Source organism: Centruroides vittatus, unplaced genomic scaffold (genome assembly GCF_030686945.1).
Source record: "Centruroides vittatus isolate TY-2023 unplaced genomic scaffold, ASM3068694v2 contig_199, whole genome shotgun sequence".
Taxonomy (NCBI): domain Eukaryota; kingdom Metazoa; phylum Arthropoda; class Arachnida; order Scorpiones; family Buthidae; genus Centruroides; species Centruroides vittatus.
In genome coordinates, this window is record NW_027121224.1 from 842,107 (window position 1) to 866,050 (window position 23,944).

Sequence of the window (23,944 nt, forward strand, 5' to 3'; positions counted from 1 at the left end):
AAGAAAAGCTTTTGTAAACATGGCGGATAGAGAGGAGACGTCTTTAGCACTCGAATGCCTCTATAATAGAAAACTAAAAAATATTATGATAAAATATTAAATAAACAATGTTTCGAAAAATATAAGGAAAAATGAAAACAGATGGTAAGCGCTTTTGATCGAATTTTCCATTTTCTTTCACGTTTTCTCGTTGACTATGTTGTCGACGTTGCCGGACAGCTTCTTACAGTAAAGCTTGGTACTCATATGAGGAAACGGACAATGGAACAGCAAAATGACATCACTTTTCGTCGAAACCGACGGAATGTCGACGGAACATTACCGTCGCTAAAAGACCAATAGGAAGACCGTATACCAAAGATGTCATAAACATTTCGGGCTAATGTATTATCTTAGCCCCTCTTCGGTGATGAGATTTGTTCAAAATTTGTTACATGCTTTTGCAATATTAATGTGTGAAGCTAAATATTAGGTTGGGAAAAAACAAATCCATTATTTTGTTGCTAGATGGCTGTAGTGATATATATCTCGTAAAGTATTGATCAAACAAGTTCAGACTTGTGCTCGTTGGAAAAGTGACATTTTTACTAGAAAAATTCTGTTACAGATTTTTGATTGGTCGATTCAGTTGTGAGTTATAGGGTGTAAAAGATGGAAGTTAACAAAGAGAAAATTCGGTATGTTTTACAATTTTGCTTTGATAAAAGCGAAAATGCAAGCCAAGCAACTGAAATTGTGAGTAGTGTTTATGGTCTCGATACTGTAACAGCCGATTACGCGCAATTTTGGTTTCGTCGATTCCGTTCTGGTAATTTCGATGTTAAATATGCACTTCGCACAGGTAGGCCCGTCGTCGAAAATGTCGATAAAATCATGGAAATGATTGAAGTAGACCGGCATGTTAGCTGTCGTAGCATCGCCCAGGAGCTAAAGGTTGACCATAAAACAGTTTTAAACCATCTGCATAAAGCCGGATTCAAAAAGAAGCTCGATGTTTGGGTGTCATACGAGTTGACGCAAAAAACATGATGGATCAAATTTCCATCTGCAAAGCCTTGGCCAAATGGAACGAAATCGACCCATTTCTTAAACGGATGGTGACTGGAGATGAGAAATGGGTCACATACGACAACATTGTACGAAAACGATCGAGGTGAAAGCGCAGTGAAGCGGCTCAAACGGCGGCCAAACCAGGACTAACGGCCAGGAAGGTTTTGCTGTGCGTTTGGTGGAACTGGAAAGGAATCATCTACTATGAGCTGCTTCCATATGGTCGAACACTAAATTCGGACCTCAACTGTTAACAATTGGACCGTTTGAAGCTAGCGATTGACCAGAAGCGGTCAGAATTGGCCAACAGGAGAGATGTTGTGTTTCATCAGGACATCGCCAGGTTACACACGTCTGTAGTGATTCGCCAGAAACTCCAGGAGCTTGGTTGGGAAGTTTTAATGCATCTACCTTATACTCCGGACCTGGCACCAAGCGATTATCATTTTTTTTTTTTTTTATCATTGCAAAACTTCCTTAGTGATAAGAATTTGGCATTAAGAGAAGATTGTGAAAATCGCTTAGTCGAATTTTTTGCCAATAGGGACCAGGCTTCTATGAGAGATGCATTATGAAGTTACCTTTAAGATGGCAACGAATTATAAAACAAAATAGTGCATATTTGACCCAAGTCGGACAATCCGAACCATGTTAAATAAAGTCTTGAAATAAACGTAAAAATAATGGATTATTTTTTCCACAACCAATATTTCACTCTCAAGTAAGGTACTTAGCCATCGCAAAGCATTAATGAATACCTGTAAAAGGATCTTTCCTGTAAAGGTTAATAAAGAACCCTTTAGTACCTGTGAATACTAAATGAACGATTTTGCAATACAAATGACATTATCATCAAAGCATATAACTTTCAAACTCAAACTTTCAAACCTCGCAAATTCAAACTTGAGTATAGAGCTCATTACTAAATATAATTTTTATTGTTTGAGATACTTCAGCTTAACGTCAAGCTTGGTTTAGTGCCTATTTCAGAAGCGAACAAATAATGGCGCTATATCGAGATTTGACAGTATAACCGAAGTTATATCTATTCAAAATAATTAGTATATTTTTAATAATGTCTTATTTTATAGTCTGATAAAAAGTCTAAAAATTGAATAAAATAAATGTTTCTCCTTTGTATGTTTCATAATAGGAACGTAAAAAGCAAATAGAAATGAATGTATACATTAATTCTCCTAAATATCTCTTCTTTAAACATTAAAAATATTGTAAAAGAAACGAGAGTATAAAAATAATAATTCTTTAAACGAAAATAAAAAGTTCTGCTGGCGCCTGGATGGCCGAGGCGTTAAGGAGTTGGGCCATCCTTTCTTGGGAAGACCCGGATTCGAATCCGGGTGGAGAATACCAAGAATATTTCACGGACGGTTTTCCCGGATTCTAACAGATGATTTTTTCCCCATATTTTTTCGCTCTGTGAGCACTAAGAAGGTAGTCCATGCTCCATTGTTAGTCTGGTCGAATCTTCGATGGGCATGATTTTAAAAAATGACCTTAGTGCTCACGGGGCGAACAGAATGGGAAAAATCCTCTGTTAGGATTGTTATAAAAATATCTATTAAAATTCATAGTTTCGGTTAGAAATAATTTTTCTGAAAAGTTAAATTAATAATAATCTAAATGAATATACAAAACATATCAATAACAATGCAAACATATTAATAAAATATTACGCAAAGCATTTAAATGAAATGAAATAAACTACCATATCAAATGAAATTCTTAGTAAACTGTGATAATTTGCTTTCTTAAAAACTATTTCTCTTATATTTTTTTGTAACGTTATTGACATTTGTTATTTGTTAAGTTATTATGAAGTAATGTTTTCATATTGAGAAATATCTTTTTATATACAAAATATGCAATTGGCAAAGTGATTGCTTAACTATCCACAAATATTTTAATAACTTTAGTGAATTTGTATGTCTATATAATATATATATATAGGGCCTATAGACATACAAATTATAAATAATAATAACTGTAATAATAATAATTTATTCAAATTAACGGAGTAATTCCTTGTATAAGAGAAGATTACATTGAATATAGTTAAATAGGTAAAGATTCCAAAGGCTATGAACTATATTCCATAACAATTATTGATCTTTACTGATCATTAAAGAAATATCAATTCTTAATTTTTAAAGCATTGTATTCAATTTATTTGATCAAATTTATCTAATGTATAGCCTATATATGTGATTTTATCCTAAACGCTGAAATTACTTTTAAAGTGTACATTATATGTAATCAGTTTAATAAGTATATATTTTTCTATAAATTTAATCTCACATAAGCTAGATATTAAGGGTGAAAAGAAGAACATAAATTTTTTAAAATGGATTTTTTAAAGATTTTAATGACATTGAGATAAATAGATATTTATTTATGATATAATTTCATCGTAACTCTTCATCCGAAGATTAAGTGATCAAGATCATCGAAAGATAGCGGATAAAACAATAAATTAAGCAGAAGGACGAGACCAGTTTTTGTACTTCCTCATTTTTGCCGACGGTTATCTACCTGACCTCACTGGTTTAGAGAACAAGCTAGATAAATAATCGACAATACCACGGCGAATACAGCATTTTAATCCAAATTTCAAAACTTTTTGATCCATAAATTTGTCATTTATAAATAGTTCTTATCTTTTATTTATCGTCGCATTTACCAATTATCATTCGCTCGAAATTTGTATAAATACTGTTTTATATTCTTCTATCTCGCACAATTCACTCGGCATTATGATTGACAAAATTTTAATCCTATTAAGCTGCATTGTATTTTGCGTTGGAACGTGGCACGATCATCGTGTTAAGACTTATCATGGGTAAGTTATTTTATTTATTTATCATTTTTATAAATTAATTTTTAAAAATACCATTTTCATCTCTAAATCCCGGAGAATTTAAATTATTTTTAAAATATTTTATAGTCGAAAATCAGAAAAGATTTTTATTGATTACAAATTGATAAAATGTATACGTTAAAGGCATATTTTTATATAACTGTATAGAAAATAAAAATAAATAATTTATTAAATTATTATAGAATTTTAAATATTACTAATTCATATGAAATTATATCAAATAGACACGATTCATTCTTACTTCTGTTAAAATTATATTTATTTCGAAATATTCCATTGTAAATTTACTTTAAAAAATCTAAGGATTTGTCTACTAATCGTTTTCTATGTATGACTTTATTACTATTATTAATATAAAGAAAAATTTATTCTAAAAATTCTGAAAGTTTAAGAATATTCCGTTTATTTAGGAATTTTAAAAATCTAATTTTATGGAGGAAAGATTTTTGTACAAAATAATTTAAAACATTCTCAAAAATCTGAAAGTTTATAAAAGAAACTTCTGAAATTCTAACTTTTAAACGATGGAATTATTAATACTTAGATATAAATTGAATCACTATTTATATAAAATTATATTAAGAATTATATCGGGAGAATGGCTCCTTTGAAAATAAATATTTCTTTATTCTTTATATAAGTTTACAAATGATCTATATATAGGCCTATGTGTGTGTGTGTGTGTGTGTGTGTGTGTGTGTGTGTGTGTGTGTGTGTGTGTGTGTGTGTGTGTGTGTTACAATATACAATATACAATTGACTTTTACAATTAACTTTTTCAATATATTGTTATTTTAAGATCATTTATATAGGTCAATATTTTAAAAAATTTTGACTTTTATTAAGTAATGACTTTAATTCCTCTCCTTTTTAAATTCTAAATTTGGAAAATTGTCTTACGATTAGCTAAACATTAAGTCCTATATACAATCCAAATATAATTTTTGTTAAGTATTTTTTATATATAATATTAATACAATGGTAAATGAAGAAACAAAATATCTTTTTACATGCCCTCGAGTTAATTAACTCGAAATTTTTCTTTACAGGCGTTAAAAGTTTGTTTTTTATCATAAGGTTAGTGTGTAATAACTTATAAATATAGCTTTTATGTACGGAATTTATTAATTTATTTTAATTAAATTTAGAAAATAACCAAGTAAATTAACATACAAATATATAGCAACCATGGTAGGTATTTACATAAGTTAAATAACTATGTAGTTTACAAGTTGAATGACCTATACGTTTACTCGATAAAAATATAATTAGTCATTTGTATCCCCTATAATTATTATTTTTAATTTCTCTTTACAGAATTCAACGTTTTAAAATAAGAATTATTATCGAGCATTAAAGAATTTCTTTTTTAAAATTCTTTAAGAGTGCCTTTTCAATTCAGTACTTAAAATTCATTTAATTCTTAATAAATTCGTACTTTTAAAAGAATCATTTTCTTATGCTTTCTATTTACATGAATATATTATATGTAATATATCCTCTATAAGCAACTTGTATAACGATTTTCTGATTTATTATTATTAAAATTAAATTGTTAAATACCGAGACGTGTGGTCAAATGGACACAAAGCAATGATACAAGTTACATCTTCAAGAGAAATCTTTTAAAAATTTAGGATTTTCATGTAAATATTCATAAATAATTGTAATTTTGTACTTGACTACAATAAATATGTATTGTAATTGTATTATAAGATACAATAACGTATCTTATAATACAATAATTTAAAACACAATAAATTAAATTTTGTAGTCATATACAAAATTACGATTATTTGTAAATGTTTATATCAAAATTCTAAATTTTAAAATGTATACAATAACGTAAAAAATAAATAAAATTGTCCTATATCACAATTGGCATTGTAATGTAATACAATGTAATACACTAGAATTTTATTTATAAACCCATTAAAAGAATGTAGTTACTCCTGTTTTACGATCAAAACAAAACTAATTTTTTATTAATATATTATAATTTTTTCTGTAATTAATTCAATAAAAATTCTCAAAATGAGATTAAACAAAACAAGATTAAATTATAATAATTGAAAGAATTGACGTCATACTTAACTATTTAAAAACATTCGAGGTCATTTAGTACGACTTTTTTGGATATTTTTCTTACAAGTTCCTTAACGTGTTTAACTTATCTACTGAACTTTAGTAAAATAAATAACATAATTTGCATTCTCGCAATATTCATTTTCAAATGCTTAATATACATAGCATGCATGTTTTCTAGGCGATTCGCAAAAAAATATATAAAACTCAGGAAGAAAATTTAAAATAAACATATTTTATTTTGTTATGTTTTATAATATATTTAATAAAAAAATTTTCTAAACATTTTAAAGAAAATAAATATATTTGCAGATATTCTGTCCTTAGACTTAGACCTACTAATGAGAAGCAAATGAAGTTTTTGACTCGACTATCGAATAATAGTGATGTAAGCATAATTGCAAAGTAAATATTATTAAATAAATAAACACTATTAAATTTTTTATTTATTTTATTTGCTTTAAAATTACTATCACGAATCATTCAAAAGTTTTTCTGGTAAATCTATTTAATGACATTATTGCTTTTAGAATTATTCTTGAAGATATTGAATTAATCTTTTTCTATTTTGTATATTAAAAACAAATTGTTTTTTAAAATTATTGTTTTAAAATTCTTTTAATAGTATGATTTTTGGCTCGGACCTCATATTAATTCAGCGACAGATATAATGGTTTCTGAATCGAAGAGAAAATATTTGGAAGATAATTTGAAGTACTATCAGATTCCTTACAAAACAATGATTGAAGATGTACAAAAGTATGTTGTTTATTAATTATTATTATTATTAAACGCTTTTATTTAACTTGCTTTGTATGCCTTGTATGCTAATTAATCAGGCAACTCAAATTTCATCCACTTCTAATTAAGACAGAAGGCTGAAACTTTGAGGACATACCTAGTGACAATGTATTTTAATGATATATTAGGGGAATGACTCAATACTCATTATCCTCCCACCCAGAAACCAGATAAACATAACCAAATACAGAATTTAATCGTGTGTTTGTGTGTAAATGCACTAAATATTTTTAAAAAATATATTAGAATTATTTCCCGAATAAAATTATACAAACAAATTTATATTTATTTAATTGCTTTCTTTCACGTTTATTATTAATATATAAAGTGATTTTATGCCCAGTTTTTGTAATATTAAAAATTTGATTTCTGAATAAAATAAAACGAAATAATTTATGTCTGTGCATTTAAATACAAACAATTCGACAGTTTAAATATTAACGTTGTCAAAAGTAACGGCGAACCACGGGCATTATTCACGCTTTCCATTATAACATTAATTTATTATCATTGCGATAACTGTATCATGATCATTCAATTAATGTTATATACTTGAATGCTAAGTTTTAAATACCTGTTTCATTTAACAGAGCTTTTACGTAACTCTAAACACGCTTTAAGCGTATTCATATGTTTTCCTTTTGTTTTTTTACTGAAATTATTTGGATATTATAATTAATAATTATGATCGTTTTAATAATTCGATGAGTCAAAGTGGTGCTTTTATATCCTAAATCATTATGACAGGTAGGACGACACAAGGTTTGTGTATATAGTAACAAGAATATGAAGAATAGCCTTTGCCATATAAAAACAAATATTTTATTCTTCATAAATACTGTATTTCTATATTTTATTAAATTTTTATTTGTTCTTGTCAATTTTAGCTTTATATCCTGATATTAGTGTCGCGTAGCCGATGTAACGAATTTCTTATTGTTAGGATGTTTTTGCACAATTGTAATTAATGGATTCGTATGGGCTTATCGATGAAAAAGCTTAGAATAAATTCATCACTTTAAAATCAAATAAACTAAATATTTTTAAATAAATTATCTTGAAAATGCGATTAATATTGATAAGGACATATACTAGGAAAGATTTCATAAAATAATAAATGCCAATCAAGTTTTATCTAAATTATTATGTATTTTAGATCTATTAATACTATAAAAATGATATTCACTTTTTATATATTGATTGAACCACTTATTTACAACTTTTAATTAATAAAGATTGAGATAAAAATATGATTACACTTATGCAATAAGTTTTATCAGTGATTATATTTTATACACCTATTAATATTGCTTGCTCTGATAAGCGTAATTTCTATTATAGCTATGGTTATCAATAGCAGACTGCGCGTTGTACATTAATTGACTCTTAAATTTGATATTATAAAAAGCAATAAAAGAATAAATCATAATTAATTGTACGAGTTATTTGCATATTATAAAAACTATTATTATTTTTTAATTGTACATTAAAAATATATATATATCTTAAATTACATTGTATAACAAGTTTAATTTATTTTTTATTCTTGAGTAGGAAAAGTTGTGTGTGTAAAAAGTATAGAAAATGATTAATATTCCCCTCAAATTTTGTTTTTATGATCAGGACAGTGATATTCTGACCTATTTCTAATAAAAAAAATCGGGCGAATTTGCATTTTTCGTTTACCTAAAGTGATAGAAAATAACATATTATTCGAAATGTACTTATATTTATTTTGACATACCTAGAAAACTGAGCGCAGAAGATTTATAAATGGGAAGTTTTTTGGCATTTATCGTTATATTGTAAATAACTTTCACGAATTATCCTGCTGAAGAATTAAATGTTCTTGTTACATTGCCCTTGGTAGTGACGATTGAAATCCAGTAGTTCCATATCCTGGTAGAAGAGTTCGCCTTAATCCGAGTACACTTCCATGTTTTCCTTGAACTTCTCGAGATGAGCATCGAGGAAATTAACTTTATGGGACATCCTGCAGTCAATTTTTTTCATAGTTTTTTAGAGTCTCGACCACTTATTAGACCGAAAATTACGTGGCGTCAGACTAACACCACGTAGTTTTCAGTCTTGTGACTGGCCAGGAAGCCCAGAACTTCTGTGAAAAAATTGTTTTCTTTCTCTGAAGTGAGTTTCTTCGGGAATTCCTTATACTTCACCATCTCTGTGGTCCTATAAAAATACCGGTTTTGACCTTTGCCGCAAACAGTGAAAAGTGTTGAAGGTACTGTAATTCGTGGAAGCACATTTTTGTCCGTATTTCATTTTTGTCTTGAGTAGGAAAAATTTTGCTCTGGTCTGGTCTTATAAATTGGCCGTAGATTTGGCAAAATGCGTCAGCTAATACCATTTTAAAAAATCATATTTTATGCAGATATGTATTACAGATAGCTGGAAGTAAGCTGAAATTGTTAGCTTTTGTCCTTTGTATTTATATTACTGCTTTATGTTAATGGAACCTTCTAGAGAATTTTCGACCACTCTCGAAAGTTCAAGAGGTTACTCAGCACTGAATCTATCATGATTGTCCTAGAAAGTAGGTACATAGAAAAATAGCTATATTTTTTCTATGTACAGTACCTTCTTAAATATATGCTGAGTAACTGAGTATGATGATAGATTTACTGCTGAGTAACCTCTTGAGCTATATTTTTTTATGTATCTATTTTTTCTATACCTTTTAGATATAAACTACTGGAAATGACATTTAATACCCAGAAACCAAAAATTGGGGGACACGATGTTATTTGATAAAACAGGCTCAGATAGATAGGATACCCCAGGATCATTTAACCAGACACAAAACCAAGAAGAATCTAAAACTTTAGTTTTTTTTGTAATTAATAGTGAATTATCATACTATATCATACTTTTCCTTTAACAATAGAGTGATGCCGATCATCTATTAGCTGCTTTCAGAGAAAATTTTTGAATTGAAATAATGTGACTATTGCTTTGCATCGGAAGTTCGTATATAGTTAATCGGGGCTTTCTGCCCCCGAGGTTTCCATATCTGGTCTCGGATTTCATCTACATAACATTAAGTTCTCGAGATTGAAAAAGACGACAAACAGACGGACGATAATGGGAAATTATAGGTCTGCAATATTTTAAAATTGCGACCCAATAAAAAATTAATATAAATTAGTTTTGTAAGCTTTGAAAAGGCTAATTTTAATTGTTTAATTGATTTTTTCGTATACTTTTATGGTTTTTGGAAAGATATGGAACTGACTGATTCATTTTTTCTTTTTTTTCTTTTTTTTGAGCCTGAAAGTCCAGGCCTGAGAAAATTTGAAATAAAATCAGATCTGTCAATTGATCAGATAAATCAATAAAACAAATCAAAATGGATTTTAAAGCTATTTATCCAAAGAAATTTTAATTTATAACACTTTCACAACACTTATCATATAAAAAACTAAATTTTGAAGTTTATTCCCGGGATACAGATTGGGGGTCCTGTTCACACTACCTCTGTCTGGATATTAAATCGAATTTTAGTTAATTTATTTCTAAAAATAGTCATTCTTCCCAAAGGAACAAAAATATTTATATGTCACCCAACGATTTAATTTTATGTCAGATAAATTGAGAGCCAAGAAAATATGAATCGTTGTTTTTAATCATCTATATATATATTTTAGTTCTATCACATGAATGTTAAATACAGTAAAAAATATTAAAATTATTTAAATTTTTCATACCATTAAGTTAAACAAAGGCTGATTACGTATTAAATAATTAAATGAACCCAAATCGCAATTTAACCATAAATTACTATTTGGATTTGGTTAAACCATAAATTATTTGGTTTCTTTTTTCTGGTTAACTACATTATTTTAACTAATTATTGGAATAATATTTAATATTTTATTCGGATAAACGATTTTTTTAATGTTCATAACTGTAAACGTACTTCCATCTTTGTGTGTTACTATGAACATTGAGTATGAGAACTATAAACTAACTATTCATTTTTTTGTTTGTTTGTTTTAAAATATAATTCAAAATAAAATGCATAAAATACGCCATAAAAGTAATTTGCATCGTTAAAATAGTTCCCATAGTTTTAATATTAAAGATATCGAAGAGTTTTCTCGTAAATTTTGTTCTGTACGTGACAGATGGCAAGAGTCGCTTATATTTTGTCATCGTATTGAATAATCTGCGAACTTTAACAACCATTAGACTTTTCTCATTAATATAACTTCCGAATAAAAGTAATTTTCAGGTAGAAAATTTTTTAAAATCTTAATCGTTAATTTCTATTTAGATTTGTCTTAAAAAATTAGATGAAAAAATTTTTTGAATGATAACTTTTTTGTATTACATATCAAAATAATTATTTCATTAAATTAAATGTAACTGAAGCATAGTGCAAGTACAATATTTAATTAATGGTGAAATTATTATTTTAATAATCTGAAATATTCTCGTTTGGAAACTTTTTTCTTCACTAAGTCTAGCTCCTTCGACCCATTAGACTTTGAAGAACCCTGTGATATATATATATATATATATATACATAACAACATAAAAAACATAAAAACATAAAATGAACATAAAAAATGAATATATATATATATATATATTCCATCGAGATTAAATGAATTACTTTCAAAATTGGCTATTTGTCTAACATACTGAATACGAAAAACGTTTTGCCAATACAGAAGAAGGGAAGAGAAGACTCGACTTCATCTTGTACGCTATGTTCTGTTTGACATTCTCTCTTGTTATATCATATCTATCATAATATATTTTCTTGTTTTGTAAGACCGCTCAGACCGTTTTGGGGTTCATCCCTTATTTAGGAAAAGTTAATAATAAAATTAAATAGCGCATTTTATATAACATTCTTATTTGTACCCATTCAATTCCTCCTATAATATTGCAAAAACTAATAAAATATTTTTATAACGTAGGTTTTAAATCCCCCCTTTTAAAAATTGTGCACGGGCCTGTCTTTTAAGACAATAGTCGTATAATTTAAAAATGTATGCAAAATATAATAAAAATTACGATTTTAAATGTCATTTTTAGCAATTTTTATTTATTTCTTTTTTTAATTAAATACCGATACAAGTTACTTAACAAGTAGAAGTTAGTCGACACCTGTCCGAAATTGAACAAACTTCTGCACGTGTAATTGACGCTGACACGCCATTTTTTAATTATAACTATTGATCATAATATCGAAGAAACTGTCATGTTTCAAACACGAAACGTTTGCCTGTACTTTTTAGGCGATTGCTTTGCCTGCTAGGCGACAGATTTTTGGACTAGGAGGCTAAATATTCGTTATCATAATATTATGTAAACTAATGAAATCACCATTATTTTAGCAACGTTTTTAAATTCGTAGTCGTGGTTATCACGTATTTAAAACAGACGTCTGACCTTATTGATGACAATAGACGTATTGTATACGTTATTAAAAATGAGGTGGTACAACATGTTGTTTAGTTTTTGCATAAACTTATATAACAAGTTTTTAGATTATAATTTGAAACAATAATTACATTTAATTTTTATCGATGATACACCCTTTCCTATTATTGTCTTAAAATGGTAATTTATACCGATTATTTGAAACATTTAATCTTTGTCTTTAAGCATTTTTTTTAAAAAAATGGCCTTAAAGAAAGTAACAACTAACATATATAAAATGAAAAATTAGATAAAATTAATGAAAACACGAAAAAAAATCTAATATATTACAAAACTTTCTATTAATTACTTTTTTTAATATCTAAAATTTATATTATTTTACCGATAAGAAAGTAATAGAAAATATCCTCATCACAAATATACTTAAATTATGGCTTATTGAATATTTAATTGTCTTTTTAATACTTTGCAATAGCCAGAAATTAAAATCATAAAGCTTTTTTCTTCTTGTATAATTTGTAATGGAGATAAAAATATATTTTCGAGGCAAAGATGACTCTGAATTTCTATAGATGTAACTTTTCCTGAGTTACGTGAGATAAAGCATTATTTTATAATAATGATTCCTACCTCTTAATTTAACAGTTTTTTAAATAATAAAAGACAATTTATAATTTTCGAGCGAAGGAATTTATGAAGTTTTAGAATAATTCAAACGCATGCTTTAAAGCACGTTATGCCGTTCCAGATACGGTGAAAGTTAAGGATCAATGCATTTAGTTATAAAATATTATATTATTGTGTAAAGATAAAACAATTGGCTTTATAGCAGACATAGAAAATTTCACTACACAAATTTATTAAGTCGATAAAGTTTTTGAGTTATTTTTATATCAGAATATAGTTTCTCTGTAGTCGTTATATTTTCATATTTATTGTTTTATCGTAAAGTAAAACGCATGCACGATAATTTTTCATGTTTGTCATTCATCTAAGAAATTCTCTTAATAATTTAAATTCCAGAAATGTTTAATTGTTGCCATTAATTCAAAATCGATAGGCGAAAAATAGCTCTCAATTTTGCCTGTTCGGGGTTCTATTATTTTGCTAATTTTAATGAAATCAATTAGCATAATTGTGGCAAGTTATTCCTTGATTAGAATTATCAATTAAAAACACACAAGAAGTGGGATCAGATTCGAGTTCGGTTCTTTTACTGCAATATTTTTATGTCTCAACAGAAAATTAAAAAAAAAAAAAAAAAAAAAAAAAAAAAAGCTTATTTTAAAGAATTTTCTCTTTTTATAACGTAATAACAAGAACAATAATCTTACAGAGTTGAAAGGTAAGCATCTATTTTGCAGAAGCCCACGATTCCTGAATAAGTAAGTTAAGGCCTACAAGTCCTTTGGCCCGGTCCTGCATACACTTGCAAGATATAAAATAGTAGAATAATTTTAATTGAATAATGACGCCAATCGATAATATATGGTTGAAGAAACATTTTTATTTTTATTTAAAGTGTGTCTTAATAATAGGCGTTGTATCGCCAGCAGCCCTGACGAAAGGGGAAGACGTTGCTGTAGCAACGGGGTCCGGACCCTTATAAGGACCCGAAACGATTTCTTTAAGTAAATTTCTTCGTTTCTTTGTAAGGACGTGTCACTATGGTGTATGGAAGAGGAATATGGAAAAATCTCCCCCAAATAAAAAGATTGGATGGTTAGGTGAGGGGCCGAGAGACCCGGAGTCCTTGCTGCTGTAGTTAATGAAAAATTCAGGTATTATAATTAGAATATGTTGGTTCAAAACTAATCTTGAAAGATTGTAGATCATGCCATTTTTATTTGATATGTACAGAGAAAAAGATGGCAAATGTATACGACATAATGAATGTAGCTGTAGTTGGGGCTAGCCACGTAGTCGAGTTTCATCCTTTCCCTTTCCTATTTGCCAGCTCTTTCCTAGTTTCTTTCTATTTACTTATGTTGCCACTCCTGACGGCCATCCTGTTTCTCCATGCAGCTGATCGCTAGCTTGTCAATATTATCGTAAAGTACAAAATACTGTAATTACCCAAAATCAAAATATATTTTAATTTATTAAATGAAGAACATATGAATCGAAAAAATTGCTTTTATAGTCGTAAAAGAAATAAGAACGTTATTTTCCTAATATTTTAAGTGATAAGTATTAGATTTATGTGGAACGATGACGTTTTAAATTTATTAAATTAAATGTAAATAGATTCTAAAAGATCGTCACCACTGCATATTTTATATTACACGTGCGTGAACTAATTTATACGATTTTACATTTAATGTAATATTACTTATAGAACTGATAATTATGATTATTAACTTACAAACAGAATCTTTGAAGCTGAACGACGTGACGCAGAAGAACTAACCGGTCGAGTTTCTCCTACTTTTTTCGATAAATATCAAACGTTGAACGAGGTAAAGTATGGATGAGTTGAGCTTTCTTATGTAAAATTTTGAAACAAAATGTAAATTAAGTATTGTTTGTAGATCTATCGTTTTATGGAATCGTTGGCCGACGAATTTCCGGATATAGCCAGTGTCTTTACTATTGGAACGTCTTACGAAGTACGAGAAATGAAAGGAATTAAGGTACTTTCGAGTCTTTTTTTAAGATGAATTTTTATATTTTAAGTAAATAACAGATCATAATAGAAGATGGGGCAAAACGGAAACGGCTCTTTTTTCGTAAACAGTTACCTCCATCTATATAAGGAAAGTATCAATGAATAACGCCTATGAACAGCTTCAGTTTAGGATTACGGTAGTCATATTCGAAAGGGTTGTATTCTTTACTTTCCTGCCTCTGTTCAAAAAATAGGTCTTGTGTATTTATCCACAAAAGTTTTGAAAGCATACTGATAATGTCATAATAGGAATTTTTGGGAATAGTACCGAAATTAACCGTTTGAAGTATCTAAGTTTCGTTTACAAAGTTGCTCCAATTTCACGTGGTAAATGTTTTTTTCAAAAAATGGGTGACTCGGGGCAAAACGGAGTAGTTTCCGTTTTACTCATGTTACAATAGACCTGGCTTCGTAAACATCCTGGACGAATAGTGACTACTTAGCTGTGGTTTATATGCTGAATCTGCGAGTGGAGAAGGTTGAATTACGTGCATTCAATGCCAGAGTAGAGTACATGATGCATGTGCAGGGGCAGATGAAAATGATTGTTCATTTATTTGTGAAAACTAATTTGGAGTGAGAAAAAGTGATTTATTGTTCTGTTTATTAAATAAAGTGAAATATTTATAAAATAAGTGATGTAAACAAAACAAAATGTTTTTATCGTATAGTTACATACTCTGTTTTTCCCTACCCATGAGACAAAACGGGGTTTTTGAACACTTCTTTCTTTACAACATTATTAATTAATGTGTTAAGAATTACGCTGTGCGGTATACAACATACGTAACAGACAAGTCAATTTTCATAATGATCCATATTATGTTTCTTTTTTCATTAATTTTCAATGAAAAACTTACAAATTCCCGTAAGTACCACGTTTTGCCCTACCTTTTTCTATTTATAACGTTTGGATGTATATTGAAATCTTAATTAAGCTTAATGATTATCAGACAATTACGATGATATATCTGTACAAGAAAATCGTGTAGTAAGATATTGTAAACGATAACTACATTAATTTTCGACTGATTCACGAATTCACGACATTATATGTTGAGTTTCAAAAAATATTAGAAAACAAATATTTTTTGCTACTACTGTATAAAAATTGCGGTTATTGCCATCTACAATAAGATATAACCTATAGTTTAAATCAAATGTAAATATAATTAAAAATTAATTTGTAAAATTTATATTATCATTAATGACAAATAAGATTTTTTCTAAAATACTGTACAAATTTGATTAACTTATTCTCTTATGACTGTAAAATTTCATCAGCTAATTGATATATTAAAGTCTAATTCAAAAATGAAAATTTCAGTGGGACAGATGAATAATTTTCATGTTTAACTAACTTATTTTAAAAATTTTAATTTGTAAATGGCAAGGACTGGTACAGTTACCCTATTACAATACAAAATTAAAGGATTTTTTTAGCGATTGAAGATTAAAATTAATAGCTTTACGTAAATTTAATTATGTAGATTTAATAACTTTGATCATAAATAAATAAATCAATATATTTATAACCAATTTTTCCTTTATAAAATGAACAAACTTGGATGCAGGAAAAGCCATTTTCTCGTAATCACGTTCAAATAAAGTCGTAGAAAACAGAATTCGACGTAACAAATATATGTATTAAATAAATGATTTAATTTTTATACAAATTAATTGCGTATGATATTTATAAATGCAAAGATATAATTGGCTGTAAAGTTTGCCTAATTGCAATTTTGACATTTTTATCGATATGAAATTACTTATTCAAAAATTTTCACATATTTGTCCTATTTAGATTACGCGGATGACAACACAAATCTCAAACTAAAAAATTGACACCTTGATTTGAAGGTTAGCGTAGGTCCAATGGAAAGTGACGACTCTTGAATATAATAGTTAATATAGTAGTATTTGCTAGTAAAATCTTAAACTGTTCATAACAATTTTTTGTAAAAACACTTAGCCGAGACGAATTTTTGATAGAATTTGCGATAGATCTCACCTGTCAGGAAATGGGTAAAAGCAATCTGTTCACTAGCAGAAAAATTATTTTCTTGAAGTCCAAAAAAGGGTGACATCTTCAAAATAGGGAAGAATTCTTCACAGAATATTTCAATACATTTTTCCAAAGTAATTCCGACTTTTTTGAAGCGGGTTTCGATACTTTTTCGAAGAGATCTTGTCGCCAAATCATCTTGACTCTTCCAAAAACCCACGAATGTCTGACAAGTCAAACTTCAAATTTTCGGCAAGGATTTCTCGTTGCAAGGAAAAGAACAATGAGATCATGGGGTTAACAAGATCGTCCCAGACGATAATATTTTTGTTCAGACTGGATAGAATGGGAGCTGGGCTTACAGTGAAAGATGACAATTTAATATTTGACATTTGAACGCTCACAATTCGAATTCTCACATAGTACTTTAAGAATATAAAATATAATTATAACGATCCATTCCTTTTAAAAGCATAGCGCACAATAAGTTGACAGAAAAATTAATACTGAGTCGTCATGGAAAATTTTATTTATATTCATTTGTAAATTTTATTATCGATAAATTTTAAATTATTCAATTAGTTTTATAAAAAGCGGTGATTATTCTTCCTCAACAATTTACATTTCTTAACATTGTGAATAACGTATAAAATTAAAAACAACAAAGCTAATAATAAAAGGTAGTGCTAACACATGTCTGGCACACATGGCTGAAGCTATGGGAAATAAATGACGATTTATTTTTCCGTCTATTTATTTCTTTAGATAATGTAATTTTCGGTAATCTTTAGGAAATACAAAAAGTTTGACTTTATTAGGACCTTCTGATCTATTTTTACATTTAAATGCTGGACGGCCATTATGTGAAACGAGATATGAGGAAAAAACGTTTAAAAAAAAAAAGGAGCATTCTAACTCAATACAAACCTATGGGAAATCCAAGACGGTACAGTAGGCCTACGAGTATTTTGAATCGATAAAGTCAATAGCCTTTATCGATTCAAAATTCCGGATTCCCGATCCCGATTCAACATATCGGATCCCCTATTGAAAAACCTTACTTCGTATCCACGGCATACGGTGGATAAAACCACTGAACACTGGTAGCTGGTTGTGGGTTCGCGCTTGGTCAACGGATTAGTTACGTGGAGTTTTCTGGGTTTTTTCACGTTAGTAACATCTAAATAAGGGCCAGTTTTCCATACAAAATCCTCCCAGGAGGCATTTCCTTCGACAGATCGCTCACGTGTCGCATTGCCCTATACAAACGATTACCTGCCAGTAGTGTAGTCGTGCCAGGATGTAACACGGCGCAGCCCCGGTACTTTTATAAGCAGGCCCTTATACTTTGTGAACATTTAGTTAGACTTTAGACTATATCTCTAAATTATTTCCCATACAAAACTCCATAGATGGTGGCGCCTCCCTAGACAGTGGCGATTCAAACTCGGAGCGTCGGTTAGTGCCCTGACATATTTAATTTACAACTACACTTCTTACCTCTAGATTATACGATATAAAACATCTTGTAAAATAATTATATTCGTAGAAATGTTGACTTGAAAATTATAAAATTCGAGATTATATATCTTTCACGATCTAAAGAAATGCAGAGAATCGAATTTATATCTATTATCCGTTGAGTATTTAAATATAGGATTAAAAAATAGCTAAAAAAATGTATTTAAACGACAATTTTATATTTGTGTTATAAATACTTTACTGAACTTTCAGTTAATTTTTATACATATTTTTGTATTTGCAAGCTTTAATTAATTAATATAAGGATGAATCAGTAAATCAGTCAAAAGCAACAGCACAGAATACTGCTCGGATGGATTTGTTGATGTACACTTATACAGTATATATGAAAATTTGATTTCTCCCTATAATAAGTGAATTGTATCCTTTATATATTAAACTGAACAGTTCAGCAATTACATTTTAAATTCATTTCGTTAATAGATAGGATCAAACAAGAACAGCAGCAAACCAATAATTTGGCTCGACGCAGGGATCCACGCGAGAGAATGGATATCACCTCCCACTGTCCTTTACATCGCAACTCAAGTAATGTATTTCTATATTATTAAAAATTAGTACAACTAGTAGCAAGACTATAATTTTTCTCAAGACCTCTTAAATTATTTTTTATTCTGTGGAAGAATCTACAGACTAATTCCCTTTTTTTCGAGTATTTTTACTTGTTTGTATCTACAGTATATGTCTTAGTTTATGGTAGCATTTCAGTGTTAAATTGCTTAATGTAATTAATTTATATAGCGAGTTTCTTGTAAAGTGAATGAAATGGATATTTACTTAGCAATTGAATGGTCTTTCACTATGTTCTGTAACAAAGGAGTATTTAGTTGGAGTTTAGAAGGATCAGAAAATCGAAGTCTTCGAATTCTCCTGATTCTTCTAAGCCACTTAAGTCATCAAGATATATCAGTTATGTTATTGAATAGACGATCACTTGAAATAACTTACGTACAGTATTTTATGATATTTTCGATATTTTAGTTAGCTACCGAATATGAAATTAAGGACGATGTGAAAAAGCTAGTTGATGAATTCGACTGGTATATTTTACCCGTAGCTAATCCCGATGGATACGTTTATAGCCACACAACGGTACAATAATGAATTCATATCTTAAGCCAACTTTGTCCTTTTTATAAAATTTGCATAAATTAAACATATATTTTAGAATCGATTATGGAGAAAGACACGTTCGATGACTCGTTCGTTCTGGGGATGTCGTGGTGCTGATCCCAATCGAAATTTTGGTTATCAGTGGAATGGTAAGAGTTTCTTTTTTATACGGGGTCGTTTTATACAACATGGGCCTATTCATACATCTGAAAAACAATATACCGGGTGATGGTAAGTGAGCCATATGGTCTTCCATATTAGCAAATCGCTTGCGTAGAGATTTTACCCTATTTAACTCGGAATAAGCACGTGTATCTTGATTTTCCTACGTGCTACACTACGAGTTTGGTAGTCTGATGATCGGTGCTATTTTTAATCTAGCTGTTTCATCTTACGCACTCTGCTTCGGACAAGACAGACAACACTTGTTCGTCAAAGATGGGCATACAAGTTGGAGTCCATATATTCACATATAATATACACACATACTATTCTATCCTTTACAGTGCGAGTATAAATGATGTTTCCAATTTTAAACATGTAACTCATATTTAATGAAACTCTGATACATAAAATTGGTATCGATAGATCCTCAGCAAAACTGACGTAACGAGCAATTATCTCTATATACACGTCGCTGCACTGGAAAGCGTTTCTCTAGTTTAGAAACGCTTTCTAATCGAGCTAAACATGAACGCCGTAATTTATTCTTTAATTTCCGTTAAAGCCGAAAATAGTGTTTTAGTAAAGAACTACAATAGAACAAAAACGGAGGTATAAAGAATTGAGCATTGCTCTTTCCGAAAATGTGAACAAAGTAAACAGACAGAAGATAGATAATTATGTTGAAAATATAGTATTTTCCTATTCTTTATATGACTTTCAATCATTTTAGAAAATTTAATCTTTCTTAATCTTTCCATGTCAATTATCAACAGTCACTTCAATATTTTTAGTTTCCAGCATATCACATTATACATCAAGCGCCATTTCGGTTTGCACATGTAGCGGACGAAAAAGCTGCTTTATCTTTGTTGCAGCGACCTCTTGCAATGAATATTTAGAAACGATTGGCTATATCATAGCACTTCATTTAGAAACTCTTTGCTGTGTAGCGATAGAGCAGGGCTGCATAAAGAAACGAGACCAGGTGTCCAATGTGAGTCTTTTGGGTCACTAAGCATAGTCAGCTTGTAGTCGAGTTCTTACCGGATATCATATCATGATCGATTACTGTAATGGTTTCTTTGATACGTGATGCAGATCACGCATGGTATGTGGAAAGCGTGGCACGTAGACTATCTTTGATGAACCTCAGAGGAAAAAAAAACGGCGTTCGGTTCAGAAACGCGAGATCAACGAAGTGCACCATCACGATTACCAAAGCCAATCCATCTGTTCGGTAGTCAGTTATTGAGCTCACTTGTGATTTTCATAAAATGTGGGATGCGTCGTCCTGTTAGAAAATAAAATCCAGATTGTTCTATTCCAGATGTTGCAGGAACCATTTCTTTAGTATACCAGTACGAATTTCTTGTGATTGATTGCTCACTGAACTTTTTTCCCCTAGTGTCAGTGTTGCTAAGCAGTAGAATTAATACTGCAACACTTTTCATTGGTACCAATTTTCAGAGGTTCATCAAACGTAAATTACGTGTATTTCATATCAGAAACATTATTTATAATAACCGTATATTTCAGACGTTTTCCATGCATTAATGCTAATTATAGGTTACATTACAGCCCAAACGTCGCCCTGGAGCATATAAACACATCTCAGACAGAAGGAATTATAAAGGGAAACACAAAAGATACGAATTACAACAAAAGAAACAATTTGGAGTTGTAGTTAAGTCTCTCGCGCATTTTTTCTCATATGCCATCCTGTCCGCACATTTGGACAAGATGAGTAAGTGCCTTAAATTTCTATTTCTTTTATTCGAGATGTTATTTGGAGTTAACGTATCTGTGTGATGAATAGAATTAACATCATTCACTGAAATAAAATTTTCAAATTTGTCATTACTCGTTCAAAGATATCGTCTTTTTCCTTAATAGGTCCATGTTGTCCGGAATGACTAATTAAATTCATCTTATTATTCATCGTCATTGTTTTCTTTTAATAGTCGCAGGTGCGAGCAACGAACCTTGTTCAGAAATTTTTGCCGGATACCACCCATTTTCAGAACCAGAAACTAAAAATATAGCAGACTTCTTAACAGCGAGAAAAGATAACTTAAAACTTTATTTAACATATCATTCCTATGGTCAATTTTGGTTTACTCCTTGGGGATACACAAAAACTCTTCCTTCATCCTACCACGAAATGGTAAAATAATATATTTCTAATAAAGTTTACTAAAACCTCGATTTAACGGATTAATTCGGGCGAGGGGATGTCCGTTAAAACAGAAAGTCATATAATAAAGTAAATGTTCTGAATGCACGTTTTAAAAAATTGACAAATTAGTTAGTTCAACTGTTTTTACTTCGTACGTACGTTTGTTTAATTAAAATTATGTAAAGTTTGTAAATGCATGAAAAGTTTAATTTTACAGAAAGGTTTTTGTGTGTGTATTATTGTTTATGTACTCACTGTAGTCCTGAAACTAATAAACAAGTATACGATCCAGTTGAATTAAATAAACAAACATTTTTAAAATATACTTTAATTGTACTTAACTAAACAAATAATGTTCTTTAAAAGAAAACAAGTTTGAAATTTGACAAAATCACAAAGATTCCTATTTATTCGTCTTCAAATTATGATATACCGAGGCATGAAGAGGGGTAACTCTTGGATATGAAAAAAATATCACCTGTTAATTACATATAAAAAACATTTAAAAATTAACAGGATGTTCATTTTCACATTTGACATACGAACCAGAAATTTTGCCGTTAAATCGAGGTTTTACTATATTTACATATAAAATATATACAGTAATTCGAAATAGTATAATACTTAAATTATCGTGTGTCACATGTAGACGATTTAAAATATTTAACATTTACAGATAAATCTTGCCCAACCAGCTATAGATGCTATTGAAAAAAAGCATGGATTTAGATATTCACTGGGATCATCCAGCAATTTATTATGTATGTATCAATTATCATTCTTGCATATCACTTTACTGTATATATAAAGAATTTATTTCGTTATGTAATCATCCTTTTTCAGATTTGGCTGCAGGAGGTTCAGATGATTGGGCTTATGGCAGTCTTGGAGTCAAATATTCATACACAATAGAATTAAGAGATACAGGCACATATGGTTTTGCTTTGCCTCAGAGATTTATCATTCCAGTCGGAGAAGAAAATTGGGAAGCTGTAAAAACATTGGCCATGTTGCTGAAAGATAAATTACGATGAAAATTCTTTAATAAAGTTATTTACTTATTATATTTTATCACTATTATAATTTTAGAATTAGAAACCAAGGCTTTTATTTTACAAAGTTAAAAAAAAATCCAGCAACGAGTTGCTTAACTTTCCCGGCAACATTTAAAACTGCGTTCGTGGCGCCATCTGTTATACTTTATTACTAAAAGCTTTTTATATTTTTAATTATTATAAAATAGCAAAAATCTTAATTTTGAGGGTAGGGATGATTTTGTAAAAAAAAAAAAAAAAAAAAAAAATTGTAAGTGCTAATAACCAGTAAAACCATCATTAAGTCCGACCCAATTAGAGATACACACGACCCCCTTTATCTCCCCACCCGTTGACTTTTAATCATCAAAATTTAATAGCATCAATTCCCCTAATAAAAGAACCTCCCTGCAAAATTTCAGAGATTTTCTGCAAAAAGCACAGAAGTTAAAGCTTCAAGGAGAGTGAACAAAATCGTGTCCCCCCACACAATAACATTTATATACACAGGAAAAACTCCACATTTTTATACATTTCTCGGTCCCGAGTTCAAAAATGTAAAAATCTTGGGGAGGTCATTTTTTAACCGATCGCCTGTGTTGTAACGGAGCCAGAAGGTTTGATTTGAGCATGAGTTTTTCAGAGGGTAGACTAATTACCTATGGTCTTAGTACTGTTATCAATGATTAGTAATCTTTAAAAATAATGTAATAACCCACTGATGAAAATTAACATTTACTAAAAATAATTTTAGTCATACTCTACTTATATTTACAGTTCTGCAAGATATTGTAGTTCTTATTAAATTTTTCACATTTTCAATAGTAATAATTTATTGGTTTACATTGCATTAAATTGCATTTCTAATTCAAAAACAAATCTTATAATAGATTTGTTTTTTGATGAGATTTGATGAAATTTAATAGTTTAATTTTCAATAATAATTTTTTTTGTATTAATATAATTATTATTACATAATAATTTAAAAATATACATA

The 23,944-nt window shown here is 29.3% G+C and overlaps 1 protein-coding gene across 1 annotated transcript; it reads left to right on the top strand.

Annotated features, from left to right (window-relative positions):
• Window positions 1–3,825: 3,825 nt before the first annotated feature.
• On the top strand, window positions 3,826–22,968 carry LOC136970481 (carboxypeptidase B-like). Its single transcript, XM_067264928.1, has 11 exons — window positions 3,826–3,907; window positions 6,344–6,419; window positions 6,657–6,790; window positions 14,616–14,703; window positions 14,776–14,877; window positions 18,883–18,987; window positions 19,441–19,551; window positions 19,628–19,721; window positions 21,699–21,901; window positions 22,590–22,674; window positions 22,757–22,968. Exons 2-11 carry the CDS (start codon window positions 6,384–6,386, stop codon window positions 22,945–22,947), a joined length of 1,149 nt encoding a protein of 382 aa, XP_067121029.1. The 5' UTR covers window positions 3,826–3,907; window positions 6,344–6,383; the 3' UTR covers window positions 22,948–22,968.
• Window positions 22,969–23,944: the final 976 nt, after the last annotated feature.